The sequence below is a fragment of the Ambystoma mexicanum genome, chromosome 3q (genome assembly GCF_040938575.1).
Source record: "Ambystoma mexicanum isolate Mex_15411 chromosome 3q, UKY_AmexF1_1, whole genome shotgun sequence".
Classification (NCBI taxonomy): Eukaryota; Metazoa; Chordata; class Amphibia; order Caudata; family Ambystomatidae; genus Ambystoma; species Ambystoma mexicanum.
Genome location: NC_090926.1, coordinates 757,735,593 through 757,758,962, shown reverse-complemented (window position 1 = coordinate 757,758,962; position 23,370 = coordinate 757,735,593). Strand labels below are relative to the sequence as shown.

Here is a 23,370-nt window from a genome sequence, read left to right as displayed (position 1 = left end):
AAAAGTGCTACCATTTGGCATAGCCTCATCACCACAAGTGTTTATAAAAGTGCTTGCACTGGTGGCCACACACCTACCGAGGCAGTCCATTCCAGTGTACCCTTACCTAAACGACTGGCTAATAACCGGAGATGCATCTCAGTTGTGACAGCAAAATACTCAACTGTCAATCTGCTATTTCATTTAGGCTTCTCAATCAATGAGAAAAAGTGCCTAGTCAGTTAAAACAATTCATAGGGGCAATAATTAGAACATAAGCTAGCATACTCTTCCCCTCCAACGAGAGGTTACAAAACCTGCTGTTTCAAATCCCTCAATACATAGTCGGTCCTCAGGTAACCGCTTCCTGCATTTACCTTGTGCCACACGCCCAACAAAACAATTGTCGCAAGCAGATGGTCAGTGGGATGATCTAGTGGTAGTTTTGCATCCTCTGGTTCTAGCTCTGCAGTGGAGGACAAAAGAAAACCTTTTATAGGGCAATCCGTTCAGCACCCCAGCAGTCGAGGCCACTCTCACTACAGACTCATCGGTATCACGGTAGGGAGCTCGTTTTCTCCAACACACTGCGCACAGGGTGTGGACACAAGTATTAACCAAGAAACATATCAACCTTTTCGAATGGCTAGCAGTCTTCAAAGCTCTACAAGCATTGAAACAACAGTTAGTAGAAAAGACAGGGCTCATACTGACAGACAGCACCACAGCCATGTTCTACATAAACAAGCAGGGAGGAACACTCTCTCCAGGGCTGTCCAAGCTAGCCTAGAACATTTGACTGCAGGCACTAAAACACATGTTTCTCCTGGTACAACATGTTGCACGGGAACACAATTACCTAGCAGGCGTACTAAGCAGGAGTGCACAAATGTCATTGGAACACGAATGGCAGTTGAATGCAGACGTCCTACACATTGTCTTCACAACTGGATATTTCCAGACATACACCTCTTTGCTATGCAAGAAAATGCATGATGCCACGACTACGCATCTTATGTTTATCCAGACAAAATCCAAGGGGAACGCTCGGGTAATGAACTGGCCAAGGAAGTGTGCATACGCTTTCCCCCCAACCCAACTTCTCAACAGGATAGTCCACAAGCTACACCGGTAACAGGTAACCTTGATCCTAATTACTCCTATGTGGGCGCGACAAACATGGTTGTTTTCACACCTACCGAAGATGTCTTTGTCCTCCAATGAAACTACCATGCCCATATGACATGTTGTCACGGAACCAGGGACTCCATTCCACCCATGCCCTCAGACGCTGAACTTAGCAGCTTGGCTCCTGAGGTCATAGTTTGGTCATCTAAATTTAAACCACATGTATATAGAAGTTCAAAAGGAAGCACCCAAGCCTAATGCAAGACACTGCTATTTTAACAAATGGAAAAATGTTGTTTTATGGTTTAAAGTGCGTACCATCAATCCAATTGACTGTTCACCTTGACCTATAGTACACTATTTACTGTATCTTTTAGTAGCTTAGTCGTCAATTCCTTCTGAGTTCACCTAGGTGCTCCCTAAACCTAAACCACATCACAAAGTAAAGTTTCATGGTGGAAGGTGCCTGTACGGAAAGCATTAAAGCAGGGTGTTAAAAAGGTATACCCCAGAGACTGCCACAGGGGGCAGACCAGCAGGGACAAGTTTTGACAGCGATCCTGAGTGTGAACGCGGAGAACGATTCATTGGCCCCGGGTTGCAGCTCCTGACGTGGAGTGGTTTGGTGCTGCAGTACCCGGAATGTGGCGGTGCGATCTTGGCACGACTATATGGGCAGCATTGGATTTGGAAGATTTTCTGGCCATTGCAAGCCTGTTGATGGTGCTCACCCGTGATCGCTCATCCAGGCACAGCGACACGGCTTGAGGCTGAGACTCGGAGCAGGGTCCGAGCGGCTCGTGGAGAACCTGAGGAACCCGCTGATCCCTCTGCAGTGGATTTGGGCCCTAGAGCCTTTGGAATTGTTAAAGCCTGGACCAGGACCCCTATGGGGGGGTCTGGGGACAGCAAAGGTCTCCCTTGCAGGTGAGGGGGTGCGAGTTGGGGTGCTCACGGCTCAGGGACCCTGTGGAGGGGGGCTGGTAGAGTGCCTTGGTGGTGTGCCCTTGTCGGCATTGCCAGGGAGTGCGGCTGCCCAAGTGAGTGTACGAGGACAGTGGAGCAGGGACTGGCTGCAGCACACTCAGAGGTGGTGGTAGCACGGCACGGAGAAAGGGCCTGACTTTCTGGGTCATGGTTGTGGTGGAACATTCCAGAGGGCGGTGGGGGGGGGGGACTTCCCTGACTCATTGAAGTGAACTTGAGGCTGCTGAGAGGGGCCCTTGAGATTTGTTGGGCAGGAGCGTCATATTTCTTTGTGGGGCAACCCAGGAGCCCTGGACTCCCCTCGGCAGGGGAACAGGTTGGACTGGAACACTGACAACCAGAGTTAAGAACAGTATAGGGGCCTTCCAACAATTTTGGAGGCCTGAAGCTATGGAGGGGGAAAGGATGGACAGGCCCCAAGGATTGGCAGCGAGGGGAGTCACGCAGGCACCGTCTATGAAGGAGCATATGAAAGACATTTTGCAGGAGATGCGGGCGCTGCAGGGTGAGCTGCTGGCCTCCGTTTCAGATCCCAGGGGTCTGGTGGAAGTGCTGTAGACTAGGTTTGAGGGAATGGAGAATAACCAGCTCAGTGCCGATGTGGGGAAAATGACGTTCGAGGAGAAATTGTCTGATCTGGAATCCAGGGACGAGGATTACCAGTTGAAGATGGATGACCTTGAAAATAGGAAGCAAATAAATAACCTGCATGTCTTTGGCCTCCTGGAGCAGAAGGGGTAATCTGCCAGTGATGTGGTGCGAAAGTTGAAGGGGCTGGTCAATGTACTTTTTGCTGAAGAAGGGGGGATGGAGGTGGAAATAGAGCGAGCCCATTGTGGGGGTCTGGTCAGGGGTAAAGGGCTGAGATCAGTGGTGTTCAAGTTCTTAACGGTGCATTGAGAAAGTCGCAGTCTTGGAGCGGCAAATCGCTTACAGACTATAAGGATGAGGGGGACTCGATGCAGATATATCGAGACCTCTCGTTTTACATTGGCCCGGTGCTGGGATTGCCTCCCCCTCACCTCTTGGCGATCCGACAGGGGGGTCCGCTATAGGGGGACCTTCCCTTTTGCACTGGTTTTTAAGATTAAGGAAGTGGATTACCGGGTGACCAAAGGGGCAGAGCAGGTCCTGCAGCACCTTTCAGAGGGGGAGAGGAATGGTGAAGGTGAAACTGACCTGGCCCAGTAGAGGCTGGACGGACTGTCTCAGCGGTGTAGGGTCCCTTGGGAACATACATTTAGGAGACTAAATACTCCCACCACAGTGAAGTGACTATCCGGGGGTGCTCTCTGGGTGCCGTTATTGTTTTGAATTGTTGAATGGTCTCTGGTGCAAGCTTTCGTTTTGTGCTTTGTTGTGCAGGGCTGTTCTTGGGATGGGCAGGTGGGGCATCTTCCCATGCTGATCCAGCTTCAGATGGGTGTCTCAGGGGTTTGGAGTGGTGCGAGGGATGGGGAGTCCAGCTGGGGTCAGTGGGGGGGGATTAGGGGCTTTGAGGGAAGAGGGACCATTTTGGGTTGTTGGTGAAGCTGCGTGTGTTGACTGCAGATGGGGTTTGTGGGAACGATTGATGGAATGGCCAGCAGTGTTGACAAACGGGGGCGGTTCGACCGCTTGTTGATGGGAACTCTGAATGTGAAGGGGTTGAACTCCCCAACAAAGTGCTACTTAGTGGCGCGGGAATTCAAGAGATCAGGCCTGGATGTACTGATGTTGCCGGAGACCTGGATGTTGGATGGGGAGGAGCCTCATCTTCCTTCCGGGTTGATTGGTGGTAGTTATTGGGCCTCTGGTGATATGAGGACGGGAGGAGTTGGGATTTTGATACACAAACGAATGAAATTGGACAATGTCAGGGTGTGGAAGGAGAAAGGGGGGGCATCCTGGTGTCAGGAACCAAAGCTGGGGCCTGGCTGTCTTTGGCCACGGTGTACTGCCCTAACGTTTGGCAAAAAGCCTTCTTAGAGGACACATTGGCCCAGTTGTTCAAGGAAGCAAGGGGTCCCGTTCTTCTGGAAGGCAATTTCAATATGTGGGTGGATCCCTCGTTGGATAGGAGGACACTGGGAGGGTAACAGAGGTAGTCAGGGGCGGGTTGAGAGGGTCTGAGAGACTGTTTGGATACATTTGGCATGGTGGATGCATAGAGACAACTCCATCCATGGAACCTGGGTTCACTTTTTTTCTCCCCCACATCGTACTTATATGAGAATACATTGTGTGTGGGACGGGAAATGCTGAACAGGGCGGGAAGTTGCTGTGTGGTGCCCATTAGATGGTCGGACCATGACATGGTATCTATGGAGTTCTCCCTTAAGAGAGTATAGGGTAGGGACTCCCTGTGGAGGTGTAATGATTCCCTCCACAGGACATTGCTCGAGGCAAGGGAGTAACCCGACACTTCTGGCCCTAGTTGCAGAGAAGGCCATTGACTGGGTGGACTGGGCTTTTTTAATGTTTTTTTTGGAGAAGTATGGGTTTTGAGGAAACATGCTGCGTGGTGGTGGTGAATGTGCAATACTTGAGGGCCTTCACTTTGCAGAGCGGGACCCGGCTGGAGTGTCCGCTCTTGCCCCTATTATTTGCGCTGTCGATGAAGCTGCTGACGGAGCAGTTCAGGGCTGTCCCTTGGGTGGAACAAATTCACGCATGGTGGGGGAGCAAGTATAAGTTGGGGCTCTATGCCGGGGATGTTTTGTTGCATTTGCCTAACCTGTATAGCTCGATTCCAGTGGCTTTGAGGTGATGGGCCAATTCGGGACATTGTACGGTTTTAAAGTAAGCAGGGCCAAGTCTGTTTTGTACCCTTTTGTTGTTGACGGTGCTAGGGATCTGGGGCATAGGAGAGTCTGGGGATGGAGGTACGGTTGGAGACGATGCAATATCATGGGGTGGTGATCATCCATGGGTTGGAGGGGCTGGGTGCAGCTAATTTACCCCCTTTGTTGGGAACTTTGTATAGCGATATGGCAAACTAGGTGAGCTTATTATTTTGTGGATGGGGCGTCGTAATGTCCTGAAAATGAACTTTCTCCCCCGTATTTTCGTATCTTTTCCACATGCTTCCAATCTGGGTTTTGGAGACTTTACTGGGGGAAGCAAAGGTGCGAATGTTGCTCTTGTGGCAGGGGAAAAAACCTTGGGTGGCATATGACACGATGGTCCTTCCTAAGGACAGAGGTGGCGTGGGCTTCCCACATCTTTTAGGGTACTACAGAGCAGCACAGTTGAGGGTTTTGGCCCCCCACCTACGGGAAGAACGGGACAGGAACTGGGTAGTTCTGGACAATCTCCACATCAGGCCAGTGACAGTTGAGGATTGGTGTTTGGTCCCCAGGAGGATAATCCTATGCAGTATCCAGGAACATCCTATCTTGGGGGTCATTTGGGATCTTTGGTGACTGGGAGTAGTATGCAGGGGGTTACTTCGTTGCCGTCTTTAGTCTGCCATTTGTGGGTGCCAGGGGTAAGAGAGTAGATTCCCGACTTGCTTGGATGCCAGGCTTGGTATGAAGGGGGCACGCTAGGGTGGGGCAGTTGTGGCAGAGGAGTATATTCATAGCCATTCAGGAACTGGGGGAGACGATGAACATAGGGGAGCTGCCAGTTTTCCCGTATCTACGGCTTAAAGTGGTTCTTATGGCAGAGAAATGGAAGCCGCAGTTACAAAGGGAGCTTTACACAGGTTGAGAAAGCATTTGACTCATATTTACATGTGAAGGGTTGATTTCTCCCCTGTATGGAGCGTTTGTCGTAGCTTCAGTGCGTGGCCCAGGCAGTCTTAGAAGGTGATGGGAGGGGGATCAGTGGAAGCTGGTTGATGACAGATTGTCGTTGTTGATGTGCTGGAAAGCATTTAAAACTTCGGTATCCTGTCAGTATAAGTTGCATGTTATCAGGTTCCTTCACCTGCGGCAATATGACCCTGTCCACCTTTCTAAGATGTATGCTGGGGTTAGCCCTCTCTGTTGGCATGGATGTGGGGCACGGGCCATGTACTGGCACATGTGGTGGGCATACGAGAGATTGCAGGTACATTGGAGGGAGGCGTTGAGCTAGATAAAGGAGGTGAAAGGAGTTTGCCCTTTGAAACCCATGCTGGTTTTGTTTGGGCTGGAGGAAAGGGAGGAGTAGTACAGGGGTTTATCTACCATAACCGACTTCTTTTTGTTGGTGGCCAGGGCTTGTTAGGGTTGTCATTGGAAGCAGGAGAGCCTATCTGCACATGCTGAATTTGTGTCCAAAGCTAAGGATATTTACTGAATGGAAAGACTTACAGCGGCCCTTCATGGGAGGCTATGTCCAGGTGGAAATGGCTTGGTTAGGGTTCCTGTCTAAATATATGGGGAGGTGAGGTGCCTTGGTGTGCTGGGCTTTTGGGGAGTTTAGGGAGTGGTGGGCGGCAGTCCCCCCCCTGGGAGGACTTATCAAGTTGCCTGATGACGTGGACTGTGCCTCATTGAATGTTTTTTGTTGTGTTATCTTTTATTGTTCACTCGCTGGGTGGGGTTTTGAGACTATTCTTGTCGGGGGATGGGTTGGGGTAGGGTAGATTAAGGGCACGGTTGAGATTTGTGTTCTACTGCGGTCCTGTTTTGGGTCTCTGCGTGTTGTCTTTTTCCCTTCTGTACTTACAAATGTAATAAAACTTGAAAAGTTATACACACCAGTTTCAAATCCAACTCCCAGCTGGGACTTGAATAGTGTGCTTACAAAGCTCATGGGGGCCCCCTTAGAGCCAAACACAAAGCCAGCCTTAAACATCTAACATATAAAGCTTATTTTCCTGTCACTATCACATCAGTAAGGATGGTTGGTGAATTACAAGCACTGTCAGTGCAGGATCCTTTTGTCATTATTCAGAGTGACAAGGTGGCACTATGCACACATCCTTGAATTTCTACAGAATTCATCTCAAAGTTCCACATAAACCAGTCCATAGAACTTCCTGCTTTCTTCCAAAACCCAAACAATGTAGCAGAGAAAAGCCTACATACCTTAGATGTCAGAAGGGGTGTCATGTATTACCTTCAAAAGACTAAACCACTCAGAAAAACAGACTGTGTTTTATACCTCTAGCCGCAGGGAGAGAAGGTGATCCCATCTCTAAATCGGCTATCTCAAAATGGAATGTCAGATGAATCCAACTATGTTATTCTCTTGCCAAGAGAATGTTTCTCTTCAAGCCCAGAGCGCACTGAACTCTGGGCACATGGGCCACTCATAGCAAATGTGCCCTTGGATGCCATTTGCAAAGCTACCACTTAGAGTTCCGTTCATACCTTTACACAACTGATTAGATACATTTTCTAAGGGTGACGCACAGGTGGGTCAAGGGGTGTTAAAACATTTTTGTGCTGCTCTACCTTCAAATAACCCACCACTTTCTCCAAGTACTGCTCACTAATCTATGCAAAGCATGTGATTCTAAGCAGATCCTCAAGCCTCAGAAGACATACAATACTTACTGTAATCCTATTGCTGATGCTTGAATCTGCTTAGATTTACATGCGCCCACCCTTCTTCCCCTCATGGAGTTGAAGTTTCTGGGGCAAATCATAGATGTTTCACACCTCATCACAACTTACCTATTCTCCATGCATACACTTCATACTCACTTATGTCAGAAACAACAATCTGAGGGACCTCGACTTGTGAGGGATCATGGGTAGAGTAGACGTCACACTAGGGATAATTTACAAACACGCCCAGTCAGCGTCCCTTTTTGAACTTAGAAAACAATGTGTGCAATACTCTGCGCCTCCGCTATATGTCTGCCCGTGCAAAGCATGTGAATCTAAGCAGATGCAAGCATCAGAAATACTATTACGGTAAGTAATGTATGAGATGTATACATCCACCCTTGGGGGGGGGGGGGGGAATAGAATTGCATATGATTCAACTACCAGCAGGGGTGTTGCTAGGTCTGGAAAAGACCCGGGGCTACGCTGATGTCGGAACTGTCGGGACTGGAGGCTAGCTAGTCTTTTGGTTGTAGCTCCTGAGATTCTATCTGGGGCTACAACCAAAAGACCAGGGGCTATAGCCCCGTTTGCCCCCCTTCCCCCCCAGCAACGCCTCTGACTACCAGTACGACACAGGTGAGTAGTCTGATGCATAGGCTCGATGTAAATCTTTAGAATAAACACAAAATAACTTCCCTATTTCTTATAAAGTCCAACCCTGAGATGGTTTAGAGCCTTATGTCCAGAAGTCACCAGTTCCAAAGTATATACTTCTTCAAACAAAATTTTGGGGTGTGGGTGGGGACCATGCGCTCTTGTTGATACAATACGTTACGAACACAAATCAAAGAATTATTATGGATGTATATGTCTTGATTGCCAGATCTCTTCAAATCACATGTATTAAAGCAGAGTAGATTTTATTCATGGTTTGGGCAGCAGACACGTGTTTGACCTACGGGTCGTTCTCAAGGCGCAGATATTGAACTTCCTTACAATGAGGCCTCTTTTGAAATTGATGCAGGGATTTGGCCCATTGACTACTGGTTTCTATACGGACTGATAGTTTCTATATATATATAATTTTTGAGACTGATGTACTGAGGTCTGGAGCCCATTGAAGGGATTGTTATTTATTTTGCAAGAGAATGGATGCCTTGTTTTCGATTGAATGATGGGATGGGAACAGATTTGCAGTATTTGAACTGGGATAATATCTGAGCCTTGAGAATGACCCGTAGGTCGAACCACGTGTCGGCTGTCCAAACCATGAATAAAATCTACTCTTCTTTAATACATGTCATTTGAAGAGATCTGTCAATCAAGATATATACATCCATAATAATTCTTTGATTTGTGTTCATAACGTATTGTGTCAACAAGAGCGCATGGTCCCCACCCACAACCCAAAATGTTGTTTGTTCAAATTATACCAGTGGATGAGCTGAGGGTGAAGTGATATTGCTGCCAGTTACATTGAAGCTTTCTTTAGTGCTCATAGATTCAAGAAGTGGTCAAGAGCGCACAGCTTAACCTTATTGAATCCACGTTTTCTGATCCCTACTATATACTTCTTCAGGTAAGTTCTTATAGAAATAGCACTGCCAGAAGTTATGATTAATAAGAGTTCCAAAGTTCGATAACATTTCAAGTAAAGTACAGGTATACACTCAACGCAATCCAACACACTAGGATAGGCTTAGGGAAGGATCCTTAACCCACGTTCCACAAACCAGGGGTCGGGAAAATGTGAGTTAAGGCCAGGAATTTATTCCCATTGTAACCATATCAAGAACTGGAGACAGGGTAGAAACTTCCATGTTAAATTAACCCCTTGACTCCCATTCTTCCAGGGTCCTCCTACAAGTGTTCTGAGATCCATTGGGAACATAATCGTCTGCGCTTGGTCCGGTCGAAGAAAGCCTGCAGGTCGTAGGTGCAGAGGTCACTTTCGGAGTTGGGATTTAGTTTCGGTCAGTCACGGTGCATAGGAATCTGTTCCATACCGTTTCCAGTAGAAGACCCAAACGAGGAAAGCTGAAAGCCACCTCAGGACACCGCACAGGATTGAAGAGTGTTGCAACTGGAGTCACCACGGTCAGGAAGAGACAGGTTACCGTCAAGCGACAAAATCAGGAGCAGGCCTAGCTTCCCTTGGAGTGAAAGTTCGGAACGGTAACGGCTGCAGCAAAGTAACGCAGGAGAGAGCTGGTCAGCCCACCCGTTGATCCAGGGATACAGCTGAAGGTTCAGCAGGCACAGATTCTCAAGCAGGGGTCAATACTGGTTGTTTGCACAGGTCCAGCGGTCTAAGCATGTAACGCTCACCTGAATCCCTCGGAGGCGCGGGTCTGGTCTGGGCGTTCTCCGAACCTTCCAAAGTCACTCGCAGGTCTTTGGCACCACCCTGGAAGGGCCAGCTTCTTACTGTGATCTTAATCTGGAGAGTGAGATGTCTGCGGGCAGAGAAGAAACAGGGGTTAACGTCTGCCTGACGGGGTTTCGGCCCTTTCCCCTTCCTGACACTCCTACAACTCTCCTAGGCCGCACGTGCTCACCTTAGGTAGGTAAAAGCGGCGCTCTCCATCCTGCGTCTGTGCAGGGGCGCTGTAGCCAGTTACTTCACTGGACGATAGTTCAGCCTTTTATTGCGGAGGTAGAGTCCAGAAGGCAAGACCGTCGTTAGCTGCACGAACGGTGAGTGCCTTATATGAGTCTTTTTATTGTCCTTTCAGAATCTTGCCTCTTTTGCAGGTCCGGTATGCTGATCCGGTAAGTGGAGAAGTCCAGAGTTTTTGCAGGCAAGCAAAAAGTTCATCTGAAGTTAAATGCACTTTTAAAAGTCTTTTTTCCCTTTCTTTCAGGTGGCTGTGCAATCGGCGATGAAGACTGATGCCTAAGGATAGTGCCGGAGGATGGACAGGTATCACCGCTTAAGGCGCGTGAGTAGAAATGGAGTCCTGAGCTCTAATAATGTCCTTCTTGTATTTTACAGGTGCGGACAAATGGCGCTGAACGGAGCTCGCGGAGACCGTGGCACAGGTAAGCAGATATCAGAGTTATCGCTAACCTGTATTCTTTGTAGTTGCAGATGGCTGGAGAACGAAGAATGGCGGCACGAGGCCTTGGAAGGCGCCGGAAGGTGGTAAGAGCAGCTCTGGTACTTTCTCGTGCTACTCTAATGTTCTCGTTTTCCTTTTCAGATGTGGCGGAAGGCTGGAGCTGGATTCAGGAAGGTAAGTTGAAGATTTTCCTGTTTTCAGGTGCAGAAGAAGAAGAGCAGCTGGAGCCGACACGGTGAGCGTCCTGCTGCTATTGCAGAATAACGCGAAGCACGTGAAACCAATCGGGTGTGGTTTAAATAGCCTTCAGTAGTGCTTAGGCGTCTTCTTCCACAGCTTTCAGAGGTAAGAAAAGAGTTCCAGTATGTAATTCTTGGGAGTGGTGCTGGCCCCACCCAGCAGTTAAAGTAGTCCCAGCAGGATTGGATGAAGAGTTCATCCTGCAGGTAGGAAGGCAGCATGGTCTGCAGGAGGTAAGTCCACCCAAGCACCAATCCTTTTTATATGAGCCCGGCGCTTCCAGTGCCGGGACTGGGTCCCTTTATGAGCATGAGCCTGGCGCCGCTGGCGCCAGGACAAGGTCCAAAAGGCCCCTACGGGGGCCGGCTTGTGCCTGGAATAAGGGTCATGACCCTGCTTCCAAGGATGTTGGGCTAGGTCTGACACCTTGGAGGCAGTGGTCATGACAGCACCCCCCCCTCAAGGCCCCTCCCAAATTGGTCTTCCCCGGAGGCTTTGGTTTGTTGGGGAAGGTCCGATGAAATTTTCTGATTAGACGAGAAGCATGGACATTTTCTGAAGGTTCCCAAGATCTCTCCTGGGGGCCATACCCTTTCCAATCAATCAGGTAATACAGTTTTGACTTGAAAAACTTAGAATCCAAGATGTTCCGAACCTCGTATTCGTTTTCTCCGTCTACTTGGATTGGCTCTGGAGGTTTAGTCAGACGGGTTCCGGGTTGCATAGGTTTCAGGAGTGAAACATGGAAAACAGGATGTATTTTCATTCGAGTGGGCAATTCTAATTTAACCGCCACAGGATTTATCACAGCCGTGATCGTGTAGGGTCCTAAGTACTTTGGATTGAAGGTGCGTGGTCCTTTTAGAGACAGATGTTTAGTAGACAGCCAGACTTGGTCTCCTACTTGGTACTGAGGGGCCTCTTTCCGATGTTGATCAGCACCTTTCTTATAAGATTCTTTGGCTCGTTGAAGGTGTGCGACGGCTTCCTTAAATGTTTGAGTTATGGTCGCATGAAGATGGTCCACAGCGGGTGTTCCGAGATCTTGAGGCGGATCTAAATTAGAGGTCCGAGGGTGAACCCCATACAACAGGAAGAAAGGGGTTTTACCTGTTCCGGTATGTATTGAGTTGTTGTACGCATATTCAGCAATCCAAAGAATGTCCCTCCAAGTACCCTCTGATTGTTGTAACATGCAACGAAGATACTGTTCCAGAGTTTGGTTAGTCCTCTCAGTCTGCCCGTCAGTTTGAGGGTGGTGGCTGGTAGAGAGTCGCACATCAATTTGTGCAAGACGACAACAACTTCTCCAGAAATGGGAAATGAATTGGCTCCCTCGATCAGAGATTAGGACTGAAGGGAACCCGTGCAAGCGAACGATGTTTTCAAGGAATTCTCGGGCTAGAATGGAAGCTGTGGGTAATCCTTTCAGTGGAACAAAATGAGCCATCTTTGAAAAAAGATCAACAATTACTAGAATTGTATTATATCCGGAACAAGGGGGTAAATCCGTGATAAAATCCATTGAGAGGGTGTGCCAAGGGCACGGTGGAATGTCTATCGGATGCAGTAGCCCGGCTGGTTTTTCTCTCTGGCTCTTATTTTGTGCACAGATGCCGCATGAGGCCACAAAATCTTTGATATCCTTTCTCCAGGACGGCCACCAGAAATGTCTTTTAATTTTTTCGGAGGTTTTGGCTACACCCGGATGTCCCTCTATTAAGGAATCATGATAGCAGGTGATGACCTGTTTCTGTAAGTCATCACACGGTAAATAAAGTCTGCCTTGGAAGTATAATAGATCTTGATCTATCGTAAAATCCTTTCCTTTCTGCAGCCAAGTCAAGGAATCTTCGGGAGTTAATATTTGCTTGATCTTCCTTTTTATGTCGTCAAGAGACATTGTGTTGATGACTCCCAAAATCTTTTGTTCGGGGATTATGGGTACTGGTTCTGGATTAGCTGCGAGTTCGTTAACGCCTATTCGTGAAAGGGCATCAGCTTTTCCGTTTTTGAGGCCCGGCCGAAACGTAATCACAAAATCAAATTCTGCGAAAAATAATGCCCAACGGAGTTGTCTTGAAGATTGGGCCTTGGCTGACTTCAAATATTGGAGGTTACGATGATCAGTAATTACAGTGACAGTGTGCCGGGCTCCTAGGAGATAATGCCGCCAGGCCTTAAAGGCGGACTTGATTGCCAGAAGTTCCTTGTCCGTGATTGTGTAATTGATTTCCGGGGCCGAAAATTTGCGGGACCAAAACGCCACAGGGTGTAATTGGTGTGTTTCAGGATCTCTTTGTGACAAAACTGCCCCCATTGCAAGACTAGATGCGTCGGTCTCGACGATATAAGGAAGTTCTGGACGAGGATGTTTCAGGACTGGAGCAGAAATAAATTTGGCTTTCAAATCTTGGAAGGCTTGTTCGGCCTCTGGAGTCCACTCGAATTTTTTGTTCTTTTTTAGGAGAGCCGTGATAGGTTGGACTATTCGAGAGAATTCGGGGATAAACCTTCGATAAAAATTAGCGAAGCCCAACATGCTCTGTACTCCTTTTACCGAAGTCGGAGACGGCCATTTGGTGATAGTATCCACTTTTCTTGTGTCCATGTGAACACCGTTGGGTGACAAAATGAACCCCAAAAATTCGACTTCCTTTACATGAAAGGTACACTTTTCCAATTTAGCAAATAAACGATGGTGGCGAAGCCTCTGCAAAACTGCGGTGACATGTCGTCGGTGTTCAGCTTCTGAGGAGGAGTATACCAGGATGTCATCAATGTAGACGACTACACAAACATCAATAAGCTCTCGGAGAACGTCATTCATAAAGAACTGGAAGGCGGCCGGTGCATTACATAGTCCAAAAGGCATTACTTGATACTCAAATAATCCGTATTTTGTGCGAAAGGCCGTCTTCCATTCGTCACCCTCCCTGATTCGTACCAAGTGGTAAGCTCCTCTGAGATCTAGTTTAGTGTAAATGCAGGCGCCTTTTACTTGGTCCAATAGTTCGGGAATCAGAGGCAGCGGGTACCTGTTTTTGACTGTAATCTGGTTCAGGGCGCGGTAATCTATACACGTTCTCAGGTCACCTTCCTTTTTCGGGACGAAGAACAAAGCTGAAGAAGCTGGAGATTTTGAGGGACGAATAAATCCGTTAGCCAGGTACTGGTCTAAGTATTGTCTGAGGTGAAGATTTTCTGGCTCAGTAAGAGCATATATTCTACTGCACGGTGGAGTGGATCCGGGTATCAGGTCTATCTGGCAGTCGTATGATCTGTGCGGGGGCAAGGTGTTGGCCTGATCTTTCTGGAAGACATCACTAAACTCTTGGTATTCAGGAGGCAATTGGAGGTTCTCGGAAGCGATGGCTGCCAGCCTGATGTCGGACCGAGAATAACAAGTTTGGGTGCACTCTGGAAACCGGATTACCTTGGCTCGCCAGTCGATCTGAGGATTGTGTTTTTCCAACCAAGGAACTCCTAGAATTACTTGAAACTGCGGGGCCTTGATTACATCAAACACGATTCCTTCCCGATGTCCGTCCTGGCAGAGCAGCGTCACTTCCACGGTGGTGTGAGAGACTGGTCCGGAAACTATTTCTGTACCATCCACTGTAGTGATTACATCTTTTACCAATTTAGGACATAAAGGAAGATTCATCCTAGCTGCCATATCTTGATCCACGTAGTTACCGATTGATCCGCTATCAATGAATGCCTTAATAGCATGCATACGATTTGGTTGGTCGGGGCTTATGAGGACCATGGGCAGTACGAAATGCGAGGTCAAGGAACTGGTTTTTACGCTCGGCAAGCGGACCTCTACGCTTGCCGGGCGAGGTCGTTTCCCGATTCTTGTTGTTTTGCATCCTTATCGGAAGCTCCCAAGGCTTTCTTGACCGGTTTCACTGAACAATCTCGAAGGAAGTGTCCAGACTTCCCACAGTAGAGGCACAGCTGTAACTGTCTTCGCCTTTCTCGTTCCTTTTGAGTTAAAGGTCCTTTCACGATGCCTATCTGCATGGGTTCCACGGAATCATTTCCTTTAGCAGGGTTTTGAGTCATTGAGAACGTCCGGGTTTCAAATCTGGAGCGATCGGCCTTTCTGTTCTGTAGTTGATGATCTAATTGAACTACTAGGTCGATATAATCGGAGCACTCTTGCGGAGGATTTACCACCTGTGCTAAGACATCTTTAAGTTCTCCACGTAGCCCCCTGTGGAAAAGCGTGATCCTCTTGTCTTCTGGCCACCTGGTTTCAACCACCAGTCTGTTAAAAGATGCTATGTACGCCAGGAGATCTTGGTTACCTTGTCTTAGCGATAGGAGTTCATTGTCCAAGGCCTGCCCTTGTGAGTGTCGTGCGAACAACTTTTCCATACTGGCCTGAAAGTCTTGGAAGTTTTGGAGGACCGGATCATCCTGTGTCACTAAAGGAATGGACCAATCAGCCGCATTGCCACTAAGATAGGAAAGTACAAACGCTACTTTAGCTTGGTCAGTTGGGAATGCAGCGGGTCTACACAAAAAGTGCAAGCGGCATTGGTTGATGAATACTGCGTAGCGTTTAGGATCGCCTGAGAAACGTTCTGGTGGAGCCAGGGGCACGTTCCCTGGCAGATTAATCTGCACCGGATTGCTTGAGGTTGTAAGTGGATAATTCCCTCCCGAGGTAGGCAAAGGTGCTTGCCCAGCTTGAATTTGTAGCAATTGCCTGGCCAGGTCGTCCGCTCGCTCTTTGGAAACGATCAATTCCCTTCGTAAGGCATTTGTTTCTTGACGAGATGCATGTACCTCGGCCCTCAGCTCCCCAAGCAATTGGGCCAATTGGTCTGTATCCGAGGTTTCCATTGCGCCTGGGTGGGATATTTGTGGTAGGCTTCGTGTTCTGTAACGCTCACCTGAATCCCTCTGAGGCGCGGGTCTGGTCTGGGCGTTCTCCGAACCTTCCAAAGTCACTCGCAGGTCTTTGGCACCACCCTGGAAGGGCCAGCTCCTTACTGTGATCTTAATCTGGAGAGTGAGATGTCTGCGGGCAGAGAAGAAACAGGGGTTAACGTCTGCCTGACGGGGTTTCGGCCCTTTCCCCTTCCTGACACTCCTACAACTCTCCTAGGCTGCACGTGCTCACCTTAGGTAGGTAAAAGCGGCGCTCTCCATCCTGCGTCTGTGCAGGGGCGCTGTAGCCAGTTACTTCACTGGACGATAGTTCAGCCTTTTATTGCGGAGGTAGAGTCCAGAAGGCAAGACCATCGTTAGCTGCACGAACGGTGAGTGCCTTATATGAGTCTTTTTATTGTCCTTTCAGAATCTTGCCTCTTTTGCAGGTCCGGTATGCTGATCCGGTAAGTGGAGAAGTCCAGAGTTTTTGCAGGCAAGCAAAAAGTTCATCTGAAGTTAAATGCACTTTTAAAAGTCTTTTTTCCCTTTCTTTCAGGTGGCTGTGCAATCGGCGATGAAGACTGATGCCGAAGGATAGTGCCGGAGGATGGACAGGTATCACCGCTTAAGGCGCGTGAGTAGAAATGGAGTCCTGAGCTCTAATAATGTCCTTCTTGTATTTTACAGGTGCGGACAAATGGCGCTGAACGGAGCTCGCGGAGACTGTGGCACAGGTAAGCAGATATCACAGAGTTATCGCTAACCTGTATTCTTTGTAGTTGCAGATGGCTGGAGAACGAAGAATGGCGGCACGAGGCCTTGGAAGGCGCCGGAAGGTGGTAAGAGCAGCTCTGGTACTTTCTCGTGCTACTCTAATGTTCTCGTTTTCCTTTTCAGATGTGGCGGAAGGCTGGAGCTGGATTCAGGAAGGTAAGTTGAAGATTTTCCTGTTTTCAGGTGCAGAAGAAGAAGAGCAGCTGGAGCCGACACGGTGAGCGTCCTGCTGCTATTGCAGAATAACGCGAAGCACGTGAAACCAATCGGGTGTGGTTTAAATAGCCTTCAGTAGTGCTTAGGCGTCTTCTTCCACAGCTTTCAGAGGTAAGAAAAGAGTTCCAGTATGTAATTCTTGGGAGTGGTGCTGGCCCCACCCAGCAGTTAAAGTAGTCCCAGCAGGATTGGATGAAGAGTTCATCCTGCAGGTAGGAAGGCAGCATGGTCTGCAGGAGGTAAGTCCACCCAAGCACCAATCCTTTTTATATGAGCCCGGCGCTTCCAGTGCCGGGACTGGGTCCCTTTATGAGCATGAGCCTGGCGCCGCTGGCGCCAGGACAAGGTCCAAAAGGCCCCTACGGGGGCCGGCTTGTGCCTGGAATAAGGGTCATGACCCTGCTTCCAAGGATGTTGGGCTAGGTCTGACACCTTGGAGGCAGTGGTCATGACAAAGCACCAACTAAGGTCTTCTTGAGTTCAGGACCAAGGAGCAGGGCTTCACCATGACAAACTGGTGTCTGTGCTGGTCATCTGCAGGGGTAGTCTACAAGTGGTCAGCAGGCTCCTCTTCGTTATAGAAGTCTTGGTTCCAATAGTGAACTGCTAAACAGTCTCAGGAGCCCTCCTTTTATCCAATATTCAGGCTGGGAGCAAGTCCACCAATGGTAAGGATCTGCACTGAAGAAAGTCAAGCACTGCTCCTTCCTGCTAAAGTAACTGAACAGGGGGAAAACTCTGGGCATACTCTATTACCATCAAAGAGTGGCGACAAGAGCGTCACCCGTCCCAGCTGCGTGATGCAGGTAGGAGCAGTGATAACGGTGAGCAAAGAAGGAAAATGCCTAAAAAATGTGTCTCTGATCCAACTGTTGAAACAGAGAAAAAGCAAAAGAATATGAGCAATTATTTTTCACAGAAGTAAGGAAGCTTACGAATATCCCTCCTGCCATGAACGTGGTGGGCTGTAAAGCTGCACCTCCCGTGAAGGGACGCAGCCAAAGTAGCAACACTACTAGTGCTCTTGGCATTAAATGCTTTTCGTACGCCGAAGCTGGCAGAACTGATAACGTGCACTTAAAAGGTAATGGTCTACCCTCAGAAAAAGGCTATGTAATAATTGGCGGTTCTGGGAAATCTAGGGAACTACCAGAGTTACCCTCTCTTGTACATGTCTTACATAACCACATGGCTCAGTCATTCACTTCAGAAAAAACGGCTGAATTTTGTGTTCCCCCTAGAAGCCTCTCTAATTTGGCTAAGGCAATCTGTGAGCATGTGGAATTTGTTAGGAATTTGTTATTTGAATTAAAGGTTAAGGGCGGTAATGGAACGGTCCTCCTCGCTGATGCTGAACCTTCCACTAACCTATCAAAAGGAGGTGGGGGGCCTCTAGCAGCGTATTTCGCATTATTGGATTGGAAGGGAATGCTGATGTTCTGGGAGATGCAAGAATCAATCACAACTATTGGCTTGAACTCCTCTCGCGTATTCCATCTTTAAGAATACTAACAACTACAGATTTTGAAAGAATCTCGCTCGCACTACACAACAATCACGGAATGATCTGCTATGTTCCATCCGCAAACATTCTGAAATGTATTTGGTCATACAAGCAGAGTTGTTGGAGCTGAGTTTCTTGTTACACACATTTAATGATGAATTGGTGGCGAATGAGTTCTTGCAGCTCCCTAGGTTTCCCCAGGGTAGGGAGGAGGACCCGCCCCTGGGAGCATCCGGTAGTACGGCTGATGAGAAGTTGTGTATCTCTCAACTGCTATCCATTGCTGGGAACAAGAAAGAATTAGCATGGTTAGAGCCCTTACTGAGAACCATTTTTAACATGAAAACGGATAGGAATTCGAACTAGCTACAACAGAAGAGCTTGTGATTTTATCATGGATTTCATGTGGGTACCACAATCTCTTTAAGTGGCTGGCTTACCTTCCTCCCTTACAACCTATGAATATAATTTTACTTAAGGAAACTATGAAAACTGATCAATTAGTGCTGCAGGGTTTTGGTAGCTTTAGCTCCTATGCAACTAAACCGAAGGAAGGCCGCCCTTCTGGAGGCTTAGCAATTGCCATTAATAACAACATGAATTGTACCTCCAAACTCATGCATGTAGCTGAACATATCTTAGCTGTTGAGTTGAAGCTTAAAGTAAACATATGTAAACCACTGTTGCTGATAACCTTATAGTGGAATCCACAGAAACTAGCCATAGATGATATGTTCGATGAGATCGATAACTGTCTAGAGATGGCATTTATACATGAACCTAATTATGAAATCATTATTGGTGGCGATTTCAATGCAATGTGCCTCATTAGTTGTGTTATTGTAGATCAAGACCAATCAGAATGTGAGAAGAGAGCTAGGTTGAGCGGCCAGAGATGGGTGGCTTACTTTGAGGATTGTGATTTGAGCTTTGTAAAATGTGCAGAGACTGGTCTCAACTACACCTGGAGCCGAGGGGCAGCATCATGCTTGATTGATTTTTTTCGTGGTGTCACTAACTCTTGCTCATCAAGTAGACCCAGTGAGCATTCAGGCAATTACCTTTGGTGATCATGCTCCTGTACAGTTATCTACTGGTATATTGTACTCAAACCACGCTGTTCATGAGTTGTTACAATTACCCGAAAGCGAGCGTGGGAATATTGCCCTTAGATGGAACCCAGCAATATGTCATCAGTTAGCTCGGCTGGTGTCTCGCGATTTAAATAAAATTGATGGTCAGATCTTGCAACCATGCCTGGCTTTCTATCTAAGAGAGGCGATCATTACTGATATTGTCAGGAATGCTGTAGCATTCTTCTTAGCAAACAGAAAATTAGAGTACAAGTGACGGATCATGTGTATGACCGCAGTGTAAAGCTGCTCAAACGCACAGAGGATAAGGAAGTGAGAACATTGAAAAAGGATCATGTAATTTACAGTACTTATATTTGAAAAAACTTATTTTGCAAATTTATAAGAACAAGCTTGGAGCACTCCAGATTTTGACGTTTAACAAAATAACAAAAAAAATTGTGAATTCGTCAGATCAATCTGTAATCATGATAGATCTATCTGGGCAGCGATTCACCAGCCTAATTTTCATGGCAAGGAATGGCCAGCAAATACCATACCTGTGACATTTGGGAAAGGTATATAGCCTGAAGTACCAATTTCCTTTACGCTTTTCAGCTCTTAATTATCAGCTGTCCAAGGGTTTGGATATGCAATTCCTCAATTGGGCAATTCATGATATTGAGTGGGGCATTAGCAAGTTGATGCACTCCAAAGCACCGGCGCCTGTGTAAAAGGCGTTTGCTGGTTTATGGGCTGCAATCCTCCATAATTAAATATTATTTAATCTTGTTGACATGTAATATTCCGGAGCAGTGGGGGCCTCGATAATAGTAAGGATCTGCACTATTCAAATAGCCAGTGGCTATCACATCTGCTCAGCAACAGACTTTCTGGCACCATAGATGCGGATTGGGACTAGAACGAACACACACACCACACACCACACACACACCACACACACACCCTTTGCGAGGAAATCCGCATCACAAGGTTGTGACCTTAAGTTAATCAAGCCTCCATTTTGGCTTGTCGTGCAAAGTCACCCTGTGGCCTAAAATGGCTGACCTGTGTTCTCGTGTTCTTACTTTAACCTTTTCAACCTCTGTAGGCGAGTTAATGTCCAACCTGCCTGCAGGCTACATGTTAAGGTCATGTAGACCTTGTCCTTTGTTGATCAGGGGATTACTTGAATCGGCGATGTTAACCTACAACTATACAAGAACAATAATGCTATTTAAGCACGACGTGCGAAACATCTGTTTGACCTGCATTGAAGTAAAGAGGGTAAAGTCACATCCAGAGAATAATAGTACTTGTTAGTAAATGTATTAAGAATTAAACCACATGCACGAGATATGTAAATTAGGAATGAACCTGGCGCGAACCCTAGCCCAGTACATGATTAACTTGTAGGAGGCTGGACATCGTTATGAAGAAACTGTATAAATATGCTGATGTCCAGCTAGCAATTCCTGTTCACTGCTCACATTGAACCTGCTGGTTGTCTCTGTGATGTACTGACGGCCAAATAGCTATTTGTGTACTTTGTTTTGTAAACTGTTCAGTGTTGCAATAAAGATTCTGGGAATCTTTACAAGCCTGTGTTGGTGTATTTCTCTTTGCATGGTGTAAAAGCCTTAATATTGTATTTTCTGATTCCACAGATGGTGCCCGAATAGGGACCCTCAAGATTGACTTTGTCTCGTTGAAGGTTGGCTCGGCTATCGGACCGGAATCGGACGGTGCTAACAAAACGGCTCCTCTGGACGAGAAGCAAATTCCTCGACAGAACAGCACGATTCGATCCCTGAACGGTGAGCTGTAGCCCAATGCGACATCTTGACGAGGGTTTATATATCGAGGTGGATAAATTTGCCGAAATCACCAGACACGTGGGTCCTTAGATTGTCCTTAGTAACCCGATCGGGCCTCCCAGTCCTTTGATCAGGTGAATCGTGACCCGATTCTTAATTTAACCCTGACAATTTGAATTTGGCGCATTGTACTCGCGAGCACAATTATTTGACCAGGTAACACCAGAATTCTGATATGCCTGGGAAATTGCCTGCTTCAGGGCATTATTCCGCAGCGACAGACAATCTTTGCAAGTTAGCCATCCTGCACCACAGGAGGGGTCGCCGGCATGTACTATGTACTGTAAGAAAGGCTTTGGTAGTATAGCATTTAATGATATTTGGCACAGACAGACCAGACATAACTCTAATCTTCGGTGGCCAACCAATGGTAGCTTTGAAATCCCTCGTATAGAATATTTAGAGTCTGTATTGGTAAAGAAAAAGGCTAGACCTGCAGCATTTGACGCATTGCACAGTTGGAAAACAGAAGCTTTGCAGCAACAAAAGAGTAGAGAGAAACATATGCGTCGACATATGACGAATGCCGAAAAGGCACTGATATATGATCAAAATAAACAATTGGAATCAGTTAGGAACACGGACAGAGCGTTTCAATTAAGCATTCAGAAAATGTATCCTTCGAAAGATTTCCATACGTCCGATGAATTGATTAACAAACTTTTGCATTAACAAAGGTCCTATGCCTCTGCGCCACCCCCGTACGTCCCTCTTCCTGGTGCTTTGCCTCTTCCTGTTGTTATTCCTCCTCCTATAGTCCCCCCAGTCCTTCCTATTGTTCTTCCTGTTGTTCCTCCAGCAGACGCTCCTTTGCCTGCTCTGTTGCCTCCACTTATTGATATTCAGAATGTGCCTACTCTCCCTCTGCCAAGTGATTCCGCATAACTTGTAGTAGACCAGGAAACGGGATCAAGGGTTGTGACTCGTAATACTGTGTCCCTAGATAAAAAGAATTAATTGATTGCTTGGCCTAAACATTGTATGGAGAAGGGTGAACAAGCTGATGTTTTTTCCACACTCGAAAATCTAAAAAGTATTCCTGAGAAAAATGTTTTTATTGAAGGGTTGGGAATTCATTTGAGCATAATGTGGAATAGATTAAACGATGTAGATCTCCCACAAGGGTTACGGGATTTGACCACCTTAGCGTTGTCTAGAGATACTGCAGAGAAAGTAAATGAGCATGTCAAGAGGATTTTTGTGTATAGGAAGGAGTTGGAAGAGTTACAGAATGAAGAAGCAGATGGTGATAGTTTAGGCGCTATATTCTTACAGAAACAATTTTCTCCTCGCTGTGAATTGATAGGTGAGGAAGCGCAAATTTGTACAAAGGATGCGATAAGATGGATTTCGGATATGTCGTAACTCCAGATGAAGTATATGACACGTATAGTCAGTATACGTTAGAAATGCAAAAGAAAGTGATACAGGTTATGGTAGAATACCTGCAGGATGAGTGTGTAAAAAGAAAGATTTGTTGTCCCGCAGAATTATTGGGTGTTTATAAGAGAGCCTTTTCGATTGATACTTCTTCAACTGCCTTAGCGCTTGATTTGGCTCTGTTGCTTAGTAAGCATTCGGAGCTACCTACTTCTCAGTTGCCTATGAGAGAGGCCCCTCCGATATTTGTCCCAAAAGTTGAGATTGCGGCCGATGCTGCACGAGGTATAGTCGCTGTGGACATTCCTGCACATTATGTATCGCAGTTTGTTCACGTCCCGTTCTCGAGACAGGAAGTGAACACCATAAAGCAATCTATTCCTGATATAAGAAACAATCCGACGGGGTTCAGAGTCGGTCTTACAATCATCGGTATTCACCTTAAGTGATATTGATTTATTATTTCCCGTACTCCTGCCAGTTGATTTGTGGAAACAGATTAGGACTGTAGATTATGTACCTGGGTTAGGAGATACATGGGATAATATGGTTAGGCTCGACAGAGAAAGACCAGCTGGCGAGAGACCGCCTTAAGTGATATTAACTTTGCCTTATAGGATTATTGTAAAATTAAAAACTATAGTTCCTGAAAAAAGAATCATTTGGAACAAGCTTACGGCCTGTGTCCAAGGAAAGTCTGAAGGTGCTACCGAGTTCTTCAATCGGTTCAAACAGGTATTTTCAGATTTCAGTGGACAAGACTTGGGTACATAGTCAGGGAAAAGGCTGTTTGTC

At 47.0% G+C, this 23,370-nt stretch overlaps 1 protein-coding gene across 3 annotated transcripts in view; it reads left to right on the top strand.

Annotated features, from left to right (window-relative positions):
• UNK (unk zinc finger) overlaps positions 1 to 23,370 on the top strand; it is a 1,622,654-nt gene that overhangs the window by 1,303,440 nt on the left and 295,844 nt on the right. For 2 of the 3 annotated variants that reach the window (XM_069654744.1, XM_069654745.1), the window contains exon 14: positions 20,986 to 21,135. The exons of the other annotated variant lie outside the window; for it this stretch is intronic. In XM_069654744.1, coding sequence (XP_069510845.1) covers positions 20,986 to 21,135 — 150 coding nt within the window. The remainder of the gene's footprint in view (positions 1 to 20,985; positions 21,136 to 23,370) is intronic. 3 annotated transcript variants of the gene reach the window in all.